This window comes from Cucumis melo, chromosome 10, assembly GCF_025177605.1.
Source record: "Cucumis melo cultivar AY chromosome 10, USDA_Cmelo_AY_1.0, whole genome shotgun sequence".
NCBI classification, from domain to species: Eukaryota; Viridiplantae; Streptophyta; class Magnoliopsida; order Cucurbitales; family Cucurbitaceae; genus Cucumis; species Cucumis melo.
Genome location: NC_066866.1, coordinates 6,859,392 through 6,875,683, shown reverse-complemented (window position 1 = coordinate 6,875,683; position 16,292 = coordinate 6,859,392). Strand labels below are relative to the sequence as shown.

Genomic DNA, 16,292 nt, shown 5'->3' with positions numbered 1-16,292 from the left:
TTAAATCAATTAATAGACGACTTAACAATATTTCCTGAGAGATCTTGAAAAAATCGGAGTTAAAAAGTGGAAAATTGGAATTGTAAAATTGTCCAAATTCTAACTACACCAAAACTAGAGAACAAAAAAATATTTAAAAAAAAAAGTTAAATTATTTGGTTTAATTAATTATTAACCAAGAACATGTTTGGGGTTTGCTTTTGTGTTTTTGTTTAAACTAGATTGATATAAATAAATCGTCAAATGAAGATTTTAAAAAAGTAAGAAAAAGATGGAGCAATTACCAAAACGTTTTTAGTTGTAAAAGCATTATAATACTTTAGATAATGTTACTCACCAACGTTTATTTAATAATTTTAGTTTAATTGCATCTTGGTTTTAAGTTAGTTCATATGTAAACCTTTATCGGTCCATTTTACACCACCAACTCTAATCGAATTTCTCTCTATCTCTTTCTTTTTAATAATCAATTTACATCATTTTTCTTGATTTCTTTCGAGTATACATTATGTAAAGCTTAAGATTTAATGTATGAATAATGTGTGCAAACTTCTCTAAATTTTAAGTTTATGAAACGGATGATTAGAGTAAATCCATGGACGATTCTCAAAATAATTTTTTATATTAGTGTCTAAATTAACTATCTTTATTTACGATAATTTGACTTATATAAGAGAATAAATGGATGATAATACAAACATTAGGAGAATCGAAATACTTTTGTGGTTGAAATATGAAGCCCACTTAAAAACAAAATACAATGTTCAAGGTTTTTTTTCTTTTAATCGGATGATTGTTTGTTTAGGTTAAGAAACTCATCTGTTAATTGAATTTGAGAAGAATAAATATATTTTGTATGGCCCAATATTGAACAACAACAAACATGTACTTCACGAGTCCTGGAAGGAGAAGTTAAAGCCCACTTGGATAGGACATCCCAACTCCCAAGGATACAACAATTACTCTCTTAAAAGCTTCAATAATTTTACTATTAAAACATTTGATATGTTGAAGAACTTATGATTGGATAAATTTCTACTTCAACAACTCCAATAAAAATTATTGTCTACAAATATTGAAATTAACTTTACAATTTTTGGTTTTAGAAAAATATTCGGAAGTAAAGCAAAGCCTTATTGTCGTTGTCGGCAATTACTTCGGAGCCACCACGGAGAGAATTTCGGTGGTTGTACTCCACCAACGGATTTCTCATCCCCTTTTCCTTTCCTTTTCTCTACCATTTCCGATCTGCCTATTTTTTAGCGGAGGAGTCGCTGGAAAGTTCACCAAAATTCAGTCAAATATGAGTGAGGTTTTCGAGGGTTACGAGCGCCAATATTGTGAACTCTCCGCCAATGTTTCTCGGAAATCCAACTCTTTCGCCGCCTCCGATTCAGGTATTTTCTATATTTCGCCTCTGATTTCAAGATAGATAGATAGATGGGATAAGTGGAATCTGGTTGTTAGAACTCCGAAGAGAATCCTTTAATTGTGGTTGGAGATCTTTGAGTTACAATTGGTAGATGCTGAGATTTCTAAACCGTGTGAGCAGGATATGAATATGGAGTTGGGATGAATTTTAGTGTTTCTTACTGGTTCTTTAGAGTTAGATTGCGAAATGACTTGCATTTGTAGAATTGGATTCTACTTTGGAAATGAACTGGAAAAAGAAGTTGATTATTGAGGGACTCTTATTTTGATTGTGAACTATTGGAATGTTTGGTGATTTTAGCTTTATGTGAATTGCAGAGCAGAAACAGCAGTGGCTTTCGGAAATCAAAGTTAGTTTGGATGAGGCTGAAGTTTTGGTATTTTTAAGGAGCCTTCTTTTCGCTTTCTTTCATTTTCTTTTTCTTTTCAAGTTGGTTAGGTTCATACTGATATGCATACGATGTTTTATCTTTATTGATTGATTATCTAGATCCGGAAAATGGATCTTGAGGCTAGAAGTTTGCAGCCAGGGGTAAAAGCTATGCTACTTGCTAAGTTAAGGGAGTACAAAACTGATCTTGGAAAACTGAAAAAGGAATTTAAGAGATTGACATCACCTAATGCTGATCAGGCTGCTCGTGAAGAATTGCTGGAGTCTGGAATGGCAGATGCTCATTTGGTAGATTTTCATCATTCATATTTTACAGTTGCCTTCAAATTTTAAGTACTACATATACTCTTATCTCCTCACCAATGCTTCTTTAATCGTGAGTTGGGTTCTAAGTCTGGAAACAATTTGAGGGAGCTTATCTTTGACTGAAATGATTTTGTCTTTTATGACATAACATAAGTTTCATCTCAAGACTAATTGACAATGACAGAAGTGGTCCAACATGTCTCTTCAAGATGGTGCTTCTTTGGGTTCGCTATTCTTAAATCTATACCCAACGCTTGTTTTTAGATTGAATCTTTGTTTAGCTTCTTGAGTGCTGATACCATATTAGAAAACTTAGGATTTCATTTTAAAACTAATTGACAATTGGAGAAGTAGCCAAACAGTTTTGATGTAAATATATGAAATATCCAAAGATTTTGTCTATTCATTTTAAAACTAATTGACAATTAGAGAAGTAGCCAAATAGTCTTGATGTAAGTATATGAAATATCCAAAGATTTTGTCTATTTTGGTAGCCTATGTTTTAGGGTACACTTAACTAGTTAAAACACTTATAACTTCCCTTATTGTTGGTTTGAATCTTCACTCCTATGTTTAAATGGTAATATTTTGTTGAAGGTATTGCATATCTTAAGTTCTCGGGCTGGTTGTAGTCATATAAAGTAATGCTATAATCAATATGGTTGTCCCTTGGTGAAAATACTCCCCTCTTTTCTCCGTCCTTTTGAATTGGAAGTTTTTTGAAATTCCATCAATGGAACTTTCCCTTTAATAGTTTCTCCTCTTTTGTTATTTCATACCATCAATCAAACTAAAAGTGCTCCGGAAAGTTTCTTCTCTTATGTTATTTCATACCATCAATGAAATTGAAAGTGCTCGGGAAACATGAGGTTTGCTATAGAACTTTCTATTTAATAAACCTTTGCGATATGAACATCTTATCGAGTCTTTGTTTTTCTTCAACCACTCTTTGGATTGAAGTGATGATGGTTTCTAAGCTTCTTTGATAGACAGGAGACTTATCTTTTCCCCTCTCAATGGCTGTGTGAGGTCTCAATAATTTAAACGGAATTTGTTTCATGAGTTAGTGTCAGTTTCTGGATGTGTTTCTATTATATACAATCATGTTGAATTTCCATCATATATCAGTCGCATATGTCTTATATATAGTTATTGTTTTAGTTCATATAATTCGTCATTTGAAATAAAGTATATTTGTCTTCCATGGGTTTAATTTAACATTTTTATTATTTTTACTGACATTGTTACAGGCTTCAGCTGATCAAAGAGAGAGGATGACAATGTCCATAGAGAGAATAAATCAGTCAGGTGAAAGAATCACAGAGAGTAGAAGAACCATGCTGGAGACCGAGGAGCTTGGTGTCTCAATCCTCCAGGACTTGCATCAACAGCGGGAAACTCTCCTCCAGTCTCATAAGAGAGTAAGTTTTGTCTTGATATTTGATATTATGTTCTGGCTGAGTAGTAAGTCCAATCTTTGATGTCATTAACATCCTTAAACTCCATAAGATGCATAGATACAGACTTGGTTCTTAACTATGAACATCCTCAAACTTCATTTCAAAAAAATAAAGACAGAAAAATTCCTTAAACTTAACACACTTGTTTTAATTTCTAGCCCTTTTAAGCATCCTTGGGATAGTTCCACTGTTAACAACATGCTTCATGCTACAGCTTCATGGGGTAGATGATGCCATTGATAAGAGTAAAAAAGTTTTGACCACAATGTCTCGAAGAATCAGTCGAAATAAATGGATCGTCGGGTCAGTAATTGGAGTTCTGGTACTTGTAATTATCCTTATACTGTATTTTAAGCTCTAATATCATCATCGAGATGTTTCCTTGATTACAAAATGAATTCTACTCTGATCATTTTAGTTTCCAATCTTACACTTGGTTGTCGATCATATATTTGATGTATTTTATTGTCAGTGTATGGTGTTCGTGTCTGTAATTGAATCAAAATCTTGAAACTCGATAGCATTCTAATTAGTCAATACCCAGTAGTTGGCATTTCTTGATTGCTTATTTAAGTAGTCAGTTACCTTCCCTATTTGCACTTAGGGAAGTGCAATAATTGCTCAATTGATTTTCTTTCCTAATGTTTTCATTGATATTTTTCTTTTTCTTGCACTTAATCTTACCATTTTTGGAGTTTCTCTTTCATTTTAGTTAACAAACATATCGTGTTAAGGTTGATTGATTATATATATTTTTGTCTCTCAAAAGTAGGTTGTTCTAATGTTTCTAAAAGTGTTAGATCTTTCTTTAAGTGGGTAATATCACTGAGGCGGTTACTAAAATTATTAGGAATATAATATTAAATTTTCGTTGTCATATCTATATTTTCATGCTTCCATATATTTGATATTTATAAAAAGAGTGAATCATAGTAGAAAAAATCACGAAACGTTAGCAAAATAACAAAAAAAAAAAAAAAAAACAGTTAGAAATGTTTGTTTATTAATTTAATTCAATTAATGTCGATATTTTTATATAATTAATACCTCAATATTTTCGTTAAAACATAATTTTCATATCTAATTTGAACAAGTACATGTCTGAATTATATTAATAAAATATTGAATTTGTTCGATGGATAACGATGAACTTGAACAAATAAATTTAAATTAAACACCTAAAAAATTTATAAAAAAAAAAAAAAAAAAGTCTATTATTGGATCATCAATTAATTGATTACTATAGGATGAATGATAATTAATGAATAAATGTAATTACATGTGGTAGGTGAGCATTGACCAATTGTAATTACGAATAACTCAAGCAGTGTGCAACTTTAAGCCTATAAAGCAGATTGTTCTATATTTAATTAATGAAAATTAAGTTTGTATCATCTGTAACTTCATAAGTTATTTAATCAATTAGGGATCAATAGAAAATATAAAACATCCAAATTAATATTTGATATATTAAATGAGAGAAAACATATTTGAGTTTTAATTGCAATCTTGGTTTAGTTGTGGTTTGAGTAAGTTAGAATTATTTGGTTTCCATGCTTTCTTAAAATCTTATCAATAATCCTATTCCTACCCAACAACTATTTATGAGTCTTTTACATTTACAATTCAACCACTTATTATTCTTGTTACATTTAATAAAATAATTGATGTATTAAGACATATTAAGTCAAATGACATGTTGATCTAATTTTAATGAGATTTAAATAAAGAAATATATATTAAAATATTTGAATGAGAGTGGGAAGAAAAATTAGAACATCTAATCTAAATAAAAAAAATTATAAACGACAGATATTTTTAACTTATTTGATTATATTTAAAAATAACTTAAAATTATAATCTTTGCTTACTTTTTCTTTATGTTCATATATATGTGCTATATTTTCCTTTTATTTTATTACTTATAGGCTTCATTGATTGATGTTTTTGCATGTTTATCTATTAGTTAGGAGTAATTGTACTATAGACTATATCGTTACTAAATCCCATTATTATATCTATTAACAACTTATGTAAATCATTGATACTAATAGAATGTTATGTGTAAATCAATTGTTACTAATTAATTTGTTTCAATTATGTAAATCACTAACTAATGTGTGTGGATTGATATGTAAATCATTTATTTTCATGGATCTATTGATATGGACATGCAATATTAAAGAGATTAACAAATAGTTGAAATAAGTATAAAATGATAGACAAAAAAAAAAAAAAAAAGAAAACAATTTAAAGTAAATGAATAAGGAAAACTATTAGTGAGAAAATAAACATAAGTAGATGTTGGATGTTGTTAGTATAGTATAGTAAAGAAAAGATGAAAGTATTATTATTAATATTATTGTATGAGAACCTAATCATTGGGTATTTATTTTGATTGTAAGCTTTTATGACTTCCAAAATAGAACTTACTATAAGACAAGTTAATTAGTACTATTTAGAAAAGAAAAAAGAGAGAGAGAGAGAGAGTTATAAGACAAATATTTGAAAACGACCCTTCATTTTGTAAATAATCAAAATGTGGCCAACAAGAATCATGAAATGATTGGGCCTTCCATTCTCTAATTTTATTTCTTTTTTCTTTTTTCGCAATGTTTAAAGAGAAAATAAAAATTGTTAAGAAAAAAAAAAAACCAATTTTTGTTCTAACTTTAAACTTTCAATTTCATCGTTATGATCTAATTCAAACTTACTCTAACGTTTCATATTCAGGGTCCAATAGTCTTCTACGTTTTCTACGATCTGTCAATATCATTTTTAATTGGTTTAAAGGTTTTTTGGAGTGAAAATCGTCCAAACTAACACTCCTTTTAACATACTTTGTCTTCGATTACAAAGCTAAATTTTTTAGGTTTAGAACCTTACACTCTCATAAGTTTTAGAAGCTAAAATTTTCAACTTTAAGAAGTTCTACAATTTAAATTCTTTAAAAAAAATTCATTTGATTATTTAATGACTCATCATCAATTTTAGAATTGATCAATAGAACGTTACACTCTCATGTACTAATTAGCTATTTTTAATCAATAGAACGACAATGAAAATTTTTATTCTTATTGATGGATGATGCTTACTAAAAATGCAAGAATAGAATCAATTGGTATGACTCATCATCAATTTCAGAATCACTACATAGAAGCAAAAAAAAGTTATTTCATTCCTTTGTATTCACGTTTCTTATTTTATCGGGACTTGTCAACTTTTCATTAATTACTTTATATCCTTTTCAATCTCTCTTATTTTCCCTACAATCTTTTAATACAAAAAACTACACTTATCTATTCCTTTGTTATATCAATTAATATATTACAATATGATGGTTGAATTTGGTTGTTTAGAGGTTATTAGTCTTTCGGCCTATCTGATGTTTCCTTCACTGAGGAGATCTTTTTTAATACATCAATTATTGGAATGGAATGGGGATAGAACGTAACATTTCACATCACACCAATTACCTCTAAGCTTAAACTCACTTTAGTTTTTCATTGAGGAGATTAATTATATGGAGAATGTTTACGACCACAATTTTCTACCTCATTTCCCTACGGAAAAGAAAAATAGACATTTCTTGTTCTCTCCCTAACGCATTTTCTTTTCCTTTTTTTTTTTTTTTGTTGAAAATGAGATTATTATAAAAGGTTAAGCAAAGTCCAACAAAACAACCTTCCTCACACACGGAAAAGAACCGACAAAACACAAAAGAAACTCTCTACCACCGATTCGGGGAAGGAGAGAAGAAAATAAAGTGTAAAGGTACCGATGGCAGCCGAAGCAGTTTGTTTTGCTATTTTGTGTTAACGTAATTCTTAAAGTAATTATTGTGGATTGTTGTACCATAGAAAACATATGCAATCCTTTCACAAGAGTAAGATTGGGTTTGTATTTTACTACTTTTAGTTGATGTATTCTTACAATTACTCCAAAATAACAATGGACATTGCAAACATAAATAAATAAAAGGAAAACAAAAATGCAAATATCAAATTCTCAGCTATTGTAATACAAACATATTACAACTCAAATATCATCAAATAATTAAATAACTTTCTCAGGGTAAATATCACAATCATTAAAGTTTTCTAGAAGAAGCACTAAATAATTACAAACAAACATGTCTAAGACTATAGGGTATAGGGGAGTGTGCATCCCAAAAAGGAAAATATCAACGTCATAGGGTTTGAGCCGATCGATTGATCTAATAAATATAAACCAAATGAAAAATAATAATAGCCTCATTAAACCACATTCAATAGAAGTGTAAGTAATCTCATGAGAAGTGAACAATGACAACGAACATAAACGAGACTCATCAAGTGTCAATACACACATGTTTATTGAGGTCAGTAAATCTAAAAACATAAAATAAGATGGCAGATGCATCAAACTTTGTATGCATTAGTGTTGATGGACCTTGCAATAATGTTAGTAGATATTATTGTGTTTGTAGAAGTGTGTTGATGATGGATGTCACAATGATGATATTATTAATAGTATTGATATGAGAAACAATAAAGGAAAAGTTTCAATTATATATATTTTGTTTAGTACAAAAACTAAGAGCGGAAGATCTAAACTTAAAACAGCCGTAGGCATAAAACAAGTGTGGCTAAACTCAATTTAGTTGAATAATATTGTAGTCAACGAACATAGAGAGACTTCCAACAAACAATAATTACGATTAGGGACGAAAAGGAAAACAAAGTTCCAAAAAGGGTCATAATTGCAATTAAAGAAAAGTATTCGGTATACCCCCATCTCTCTCACAAGATATGATGATGTGGAACCTGAAAACATACCAGAAAGAGGCAAATGGCCCAAAATGAGCAAAGTGAGGAATGGGGGATTATGGTGTTGTGGTGGGGGGCTATTGCTTTTAAACCCCTCCTTTGCTTTTTGGCGGTGATCTTCTTCTTCTTCTTCTTCATCATCCTCACAATAATCCCCAATCCAAAAAACTTTAACCCCCCCTTTGGCTTTGGCCCCCTTTCAATACCTTTGTCGGTACTCTCAGACTATGACCTCGAACCCCACACTTCCCCCATTCTCCTCCAAATCATAGCCCTACACGTACCCTTTTCTTCAAGATCAATCCCCATAAAACTTGCCGCCCAAGAACTTAACCACAAACCCAATGCACACACTGCCCTTCATCAATTCAACTTGAACTGAGCAAAACAGAGCAGAGTTGCAAGTGGGGGACAAGAAAAAACTTTCTCTGCCTAAACCGCTTTCATAGACTGTGTTTCTACAGTGACTACTGTCAAAAATCTTATCGTACAAAGTTAAAAAAGAGATAAACCAACCGGCCCCCCACCCCCTTCTTCTTCCCGTCTCTCCATCATCGCCCTCTTCTTCAGCAGGAGCAGAGTAGAAGTAGAACCGTCCTCTCTTGGGATCTTTGTACTATTTTTTCTTTTCTTTTCTGACCCTTTTGAGTACGTTAAAGATAGGTACAGTTTTCTGGGCCAACCCTTCTGTGTGTATTTATATCCTGAATCGAGCCACCCCCCCACATTGTTTCCTTTTGTCTGCACCCTATTTTAATGGAGAAAATGATGGGTATTTTCTTTCTTCTTCCTCTTCTTCATCGAGGGTTTGCTTTTCCAACACGGTTTTGATTTCTCCATTTGATACTCTGATTTATACCTCGTCCTTTTGGTGTTCTCTATGTTTTTTTCCTTTTTTTTTTTGGTCTTTTAAAAAACTGTTCTTTTTGAGACTGTTGGATCTGATTAGGGTTTTGATTTTTGGAGTGATGGGATTGTGATTTTAGGTGGTTTTATTGCAGTTATCGATCTGGGTTTTGTTTTATTGGAGATGGAAAGAAGGAAGAAGCTGCAGCAGCGTCAAGGGGTTAGCTAGTGTTTTTATTTTTTTGTTTTTTTTTTAAACTTGCTGGGTCGTTTTTTTCTCTTTGTCGTTATTCATTTTAGAGAGAGAGTGTGTGTGGGAAAGGGGAATAAAGGGAAAATAAGATAGAAACTTCTTTTGCTTGCCCCCATTGGATTCCCACTTTGGTTTTGTGTATATATTTGTTTTGGGTTTTCTTTTTGGGGTTTCAATAATCTTGAAGAAGAGAAAGAGAAGAAATGGCGAATCGATGGTGGGCTGAAAACATACCCACCACCACAGATAGCAGCACCAGCAACCCTTATTCGACTCCATTAAAGCAAAGCTTAGAAGCTGCTGATGAAGAGAACAACTCCGGTAGCCATGAAAGAGCCGAACCAGGCACCAGTTCAAGCACGCGCCGCCCTCGTGGCCGGCCGCCGGGATCTAAGAACAAGCCGAAACCACCGGTGGTGGTCACTAAGGAGAGCCCCGATGCCCTTCGGAGCCACGTTTTGGAAATTGGTAGCGGCAGCGACATCGTCGAAAGCATCTCGAACTTTGCCCAGCGCCGGCAGCGAGGAGTTTCGGTTCTCAGTGGAAATGGGGTTGTTGCCAACGTTACTCTCCGGCATCCGGGTGCCTCTGGCGGTGTTATTACGCTACAGGGTCGATTTGATATATTGTCGCTCTCGGGTGCTTTTTTGCCTGCCCCAGCTCCACCGGGTGCTACTGGATTAACTGTCTACTTGGCTGGCGGGCAGGGGCAGGTGGTTGGCGGCATTGTCGTTGGTGCACTCGTGGCAACCGGTCCAGTTATTGTAATAGCTGCCACTTTCACCAATGCGACATTTGAGCGGCTGCCGCTCGAGGACGAGGAGGTTGCCGCAGGAGATAAGTCTGGAACTAGCCAGAACAATTCAACATCTCAGAGCATGGGGGAGCAACAGCAACAGCCGCCATCAATGGGAGTTTACAATATGGCTCCAAATTTGGTGGCAAATGGTCAGGTTTCTTCACATGATATGATTTGGAGTCTTCCTAGAGCCCCACCTCCGTTTTAAGAGATTAGAGGGGGAGAGTAAGAGAAAGAAGAGGGATAAGTAGGTGCTAGTTTTGTTTGAACTTTGAACCCATCAAATTTCTTTTTCTGCTAAACATCTTGTCTAATTATCATATATATATCAAGTTGAGCTGGTAGGGATTTTGTCTGTTTATACTTTGGTTTTCTTTTCTTTTTTCTTGTTGAAACTCATTTCTCTTTTGTAATGTTGTGTTGTGTCATATGAAAATAACTATGATCATATGGGGTTTTTTCTTTCTATATGTATAATTTCTAATTCTAATCTTTGGTCAGAATCAATGAATCTATAGTGGTATAGGTGGAACAAGTGGAAGTATGAATTTGGAGCCACAATATTCTTTGATCAGGTACATGCTTCTTTCCCTTTTACAATACTTGCATATTCTTTTTTCTTTCACTTTTGCTATTATTTCTATGCTCATTTCTTCTTACCAATATGCATAGTATTATAATTTTGAGGAACATTTATAAAAATTTATTAGGGTGTATTCTTATGTGAGATGGAACTAGAGTTAGTAACAATTTAGGTGTTTTTTCTATCATTGAAATATGGTTTGTATATCTTTTTTAGCATTGTCATATCTAAATCACGTTGCCTAACCATAGAATATATCTTGCACTTCTAAGTAGTTTCCGACTTTTTATTATAGACTATTCATTATCTCAAACTATTGAAACCTTTGTAATAAATCATTCAAGGATTTGTAAATGGATGGATTAAGCCTTGTTTACCTTTGGGTTATCTTTTGGTTTTATTGGTAAAGTTAATAAGATTTTTAGGTAAATAATGTCCAGAAAGTGACAAAATTGATTGGTTTGATTTGGTTATCTATAAGGAGTTATCCAATTGAGTGTTGATTTTTTCTTTTTCAACTACTCCCACCCACTTGTCTATAAAGTGTTGTGTTGAATATAATTCTTTGTGCTGCTCTCTTTGAATTGATGTATATCTCATTACATTGATAATTAAACATTAGGATCATTACATTGATAATTAAACGTTACCCTAATGATAAATCACTGTTGATATTTATATGGCTTTTTGCGCATTCTTGGCAACAAACATGTAGTAATAGAACGTTCCGGCCTTAACTGTGCTACTAAACAAAAAATATTAGAAGAGACTAACATTTCTTATGGTTGCTTTTATCAAAACTTAAATAGTAAGGATCTTTAACATTGCCTTAAATGATTAAAATGGAAGTTAGATACTAACTTCTCACAATAGTTTATGTACAACACTAATATATTTCGAGAAATCAAACATGGAAGTTAAATATGCATAATTGGCTAGGTTGTCTCTTTGGTGAAATGTGTAGATTTTTTTTTTTTTACATTTTCTATTGCTTTGGTGTTTGTTTCATAGATGTGATCTAATCAAATTACTTTTAGCCTTTTTGAGTTCATATTTTACCATCATAAACTTGCATATTTGTCAAAGGTTAACTTTTCTTTGTTAAATTGCTCTTAGTCAATGTAGATTCGGTGTCAATTAGGAAAAGTTCCAAGATGGTTGTTTTTTAGGGTTGAAAAGTATGCCCATAGATGCCTTCAAATTGGTTTTATTTCACTTAAAGTTATCCTTGGACTCGTAATTCTAGTTGTTTTCTAAAAGATGAAATTTGAATTCAACCACCCTATAGTGATTGATTTACATCACAACACCCTAATTGATTTACATCACACTAGTTGCCTTGTACACGTATGGATAACACTCATTATAGTTCATTCGGTCTATTCAAAATTGTTTAGTTTGGAAGCAGTTGAATTTACATCTTTGTATTGGCTATTGGATGTAGTTTCTACCCTGGGGCATTGCCAAATGTCAAAAGTGCCATGAATTGAAGTTTGGGGTTTCTCAAGTTTGAATGGTGTATGTAGGAAAGATCTCCTGCTCTTATATTTGATGAATTTGAACCCAAGATCATCAATTGTATTGAATGATGATTTTGGAACATTCAGACTCAGTCGAAATGACTGATTTTAACTTTTACCCTTACCTTAATCAAACTAGATTTGTATTAGGCCACCTATATGACTGTACTTAGTTGATTTTTGGTTGATTTGACTAATTTCTGTTGGGAATATGTCTCACGGCATCCACAATCTACTTTTATTACCATTGGAAGATAATACCAATGACAAGACTTCAAGAACCTTTTACGTTTGTGCAGGCGGTTTTGAAAATTTTTGTTAGTAAGAAGTTGTTTGTCTTGACAATAACTGGAATAATTTTTTTTGCAAAGGTTGAGCTTTGTACCCAAAGTAAATGGCTACGAATCATGGAGGTTGTTAAATGGGCAGGTGAGAGGCTACCATGGAACGTTATATATAAAAGCTTCAGATGTTTTGGACAGTTGTTTTCGTCTCAGTACAAACCGATTGTCATAATTGCAGCTGCCTATACATATTATTTGTTTCAAGTTGCAAATTGATTGGATTTTCTTTTGAACTTTTGAAAAAAAAAGCTAAATTCACTTCAAACAATCAAAGAAATCTAAGGAAGTGTTTCGTTTTAACATGTATGATGATTCAAATTGTTTTGAAAAAACATGTTAGATTTTGTTTCTCGTTTTCTGTTTTCTATATCAAACATGCCCCCGTGATATTTAGCAAAATACAACATATTTAAAATATGATAAATTAAAGATAACTTTTGATAGTAATATTTCATTTTTTTTTTATAACTTCTAAAATTACTTATGACTCAAAGCCAAAACAAGTAATGTTTTAATTTTTAAGTTGGGTAAGTGCTTTTGGAAGCTGGGTAAATTTCAAAAAGTTGGGTCATTCTCGAAGTGAGATTTTTAAATTTTTTTTTATTTTTTTATAACTATTAAGCTGTTAATGGGCAGTAATAGAATTGATGATAAGAACTTTATGTACATTGTTAGGTTACATAAAATAGAATCTCCACTATTGAATGAGATCCTCAAGAAAAATAGAGCTATTATAGTATAGAAAAGGTACCCTATTGAATAAGATCCTCCTCATAAGTAGAAGTTATAAATTAGAGAACATTCCCTATGGGGGTGCAAAGGGAAAGAGGAGAAGGGGTTTAGGGAGTAAAATAACATATAGTGGAGCCCTTTTGAGCAATAAATAAGAGGGAGAGGGAGTGATTGACACATGGTGGGTTTATTTTTATGGAAAAAATGGGTGCATGGTTTTTCTTATCCCCTTAGAATGGGAGGTGGGCCTTTCACAGTGTGGTGATCATGATGCTAATAAGCCCATCCTAAAGCTACCTATCAAAGGATGGGTATCTTTAATTATAATATAACATGTTACAACTTTTAACTATGTTATCAAAAGTAATAATTCAAATGGGAGAGAGCATTGCAAATTCAAACTTCTAAAGTGAAAAAGGTTACTTGAATTTTTGGAATTTGCTTAAACAAAAAGCTACACTTGCAAATCACTTCAACTTTCTGTCAATCTTTTTTTCATATTAATATTAGAAGTTTTCTTCTAATGAATAGCAAATGAACTTAATATTTATATGTCACTTTTAAAAAATTAAAACGATACAACATCGTAGCCTTTAACTTATACATCGATTCTTAACTTTTTGTTCTATTGTAATAAAAGAGTTACAATGTTAATTCTATCATAGATAACACATTTACTACTATTTTAAAGGTCGATTGTCTTGATTCTTTATTCTACCATGATTGAACTAATAGATGAATTAAAGTTGTTGATGATCAAGTTTTCGATAATTTGAAGTTTTGAATACTTCTTTCTTTATCTAAAATGTTTATGTTTGATCTTGGTTTAGAAGTAGTTTCCAATAAAAAGAAAAACATATTGTCATATATATATTTTTATATAAAAGCTAATTTTCTAGTATTTTATTGAGTACCTTTTTATATCTAGATCTCATATACTTATATATATATATATATATTATACCCAACTTTCTCAGTATATTAAATACCCTATCTCCCTTCACTATACATTATATCTTTTTCTAATGAACACTTTTCTTCAATTGTTTTGTTTTGTAGCTTCAATTTTAATATATTATTACTTTATGATTTCTAGAGATACACTAATTTAAACGTAAGTACTAATCATTTTATAAAATGAAACAATCTTTTAAGATATATGAGAAAATGAGCTTACTCAATAGAAATAAGTTTACTTAGGATCTGACAATGAGGTTTAGGATATTTTTTCATTTAGTTATTAAATTACGAAATTCTTTTTTTTTTTTTTTTTTTTTTTTTTTGACATTTCTCCCTCCATATGTAATTTAATGCAAATAAAGAAAATATATAATATAAAATAATAAAGAAATAATATAGAGATTTATGTAGATGGTTGGTTATAGATAAATGCAAAGAGAGAATAATTTATTATTAGAGAGAGTGATTCTAGAATTAGGAAGCAACAACACCTCCAAAATTAAAATTTTGTATAAACACATTGGAAAATAATGGATAGATAACATATGAAAAATCTAACAGAATTATTTTCTAACACAGACAAATATTATTATTCATCCATTTAAAGCCATAGGCCAACTATATAAAACTTCAAATTTTTTTCTCCTTCATCATCATCCAACTATCCATGGATAACCAACACAATTCTCCTCAACTGAAACATCAAAGGCTGAGGTACTCTCAACAACATTATTTGAGTTACAAAACTCAAAAACCCCATCTTCTTCCCCTAAACAAAACAATGGAGATATCATTTGAGCAGTATTATCATTTTGGATGTTATCAAAACTTTGGTAGGGCAACTCAGAAGCTAGCTCATTTTGATAATAATTTGTGTTCGTCATCTCGAAACCATCCATCTGCTGTGACACTTGAACTACCTGATCTATAAATGGATTCTCGACCGCTGCAATGCTCCCACCGGTTGTGGCAAGATTCGCAATTTGACTCCCTAGAATTTCTATCTCCTCTTGCAAGCTCACAACCTGAAGGAGGAAGATAGAATTAAGAAAGAGTATAACTTAAGCTTTTGAGTTAAATGATGACATTTTAGAATAGGAGTATATTGGCCAAGTAATTATAAAAGCGTGAAAAGAACATGGATAAAATGTAACTCTGTCCATATTTAAATTTTTAGAGTTTTGGAGTGGTTTCATGTGAATAAAAATGTTACTGTCACGTAATTTACTGTAATTAATCCATCGGCTTAAGTTATTTAGGGTTTTAAAACAACCTCTTGTTGCAATGCAAAGATATGTGCAACGCAACCATAGGTAGGATCGCGCATGCGTTCAAGCGCTTCGTAAGCGACGGTAATGGCAGCGTGGCTTCGGGTATGTGTGGGGAGGTGTAAGAGAAGTTTAGAGACATTACTAGCACCAAACACTTTATGAACAGCTGCAAAATGGGAAGTAGCTTCATCATAGCTAAAGAAAGGAGCAAAAACACATTGATCACTACATTTTCTCCTAAGAAACTTGCAAGCACCACAAGAAGAAGAAGTAGTAGAAGAGTTGAGGCCTGTCATTGTCTCAATTATTATGGTAAGACTTTAAAGTACAAGAAAAAATAAAAGGAACAAGTTTGATAAAATTAAGAAGAAGAGATGTTGGTCTTTATATAACCCATCATTTGCATTTTGTATGTGTGTTTTTATTTTATTTTTTTGGGTAGGGTTATTTTTTTGTTCTATCCCAAAGGCATAATAACTTTTTTGGCAAAAAGTTGTGTGTATGTGTATGTGCTTTATTTTTGGGGTCTCCTTTATGGGCTACAAGGTCAGTCTCACATTGGGGTAAGGGCTTTTTTCTTTTCACAAT

At 32.0% G+C, this 16,292-nt stretch overlaps 3 protein-coding genes across 5 annotated transcripts; 2 read left to right on the top strand and 1 right to left on the bottom strand.

Annotated features, from left to right (window-relative positions):
• Positions 1-951: 951 nt before the first annotated feature.
• Positions 952-4,141, top strand: LOC103500237 (vesicle transport v-SNARE 12-like). 2 transcript variants are annotated; one of them, XM_008463476.3, is made up of 5 exons: positions 952-1,397; positions 1,750-1,808; positions 1,922-2,110; positions 3,379-3,549; positions 3,803-4,141. In XM_008463476.3, exons 1-5 carry the CDS (start codon positions 1,304-1,306, stop codon positions 3,947-3,949), a joined length of 660 nt encoding a protein of 219 aa, XP_008461698.1. In that variant the 5' UTR covers positions 952-1,303; the 3' UTR covers positions 3,950-4,141. The 2 variants fall into 2 exon arrangements, with proteins under 2 accessions (XP_008461698.1, XP_050947318.1); XM_051091361.1 differs by having other exon boundaries at positions 1,044-1,397; positions 1,755-1,808.
• Positions 4,142-8,506: 4,365 nt separating this feature from the next.
• Positions 8,507-10,760, top strand: LOC103500236 (AT-hook motif nuclear-localized protein 15-like). Of its 2 annotated transcripts, none has more exons than XM_008463475.3 (2): positions 8,507-9,059; positions 9,398-10,760. In XM_008463475.3, the coding sequence occupies exon 2, from the start codon at positions 9,699-9,701 to the stop codon at positions 10,500-10,502; it is 804 nt and encodes a 267-aa protein (XP_008461697.1). In that variant the 5' UTR covers positions 8,507-9,059; positions 9,398-9,698; the 3' UTR covers positions 10,503-10,760. The 2 variants fall into 2 exon arrangements, with proteins under 2 accessions (XP_008461697.1, XP_008461696.1); XM_008463474.3 differs by having other exon boundaries at positions 8,517-9,168.
• A 4,092-nt stretch (positions 10,761-14,852) lies between these two features.
• On the bottom strand, positions 14,853-16,034 carry LOC103500235 (LOB domain-containing protein 33-like). The gene is made up of 2 exons (XM_008463472.2): positions 15,707-16,034; positions 14,853-15,458 (listed from the first exon to the last, which is right to left on the bottom strand). The coding sequence occupies exons 1-2, from the start codon at positions 15,998-16,000 to the stop codon at positions 15,087-15,089; spliced, it is 666 nt and encodes a 221-aa protein (XP_008461694.2). The 5' UTR covers positions 16,001-16,034; the 3' UTR covers positions 14,853-15,086.
• Between the last annotated feature and the right edge of the window lie 258 nt (positions 16,035-16,292).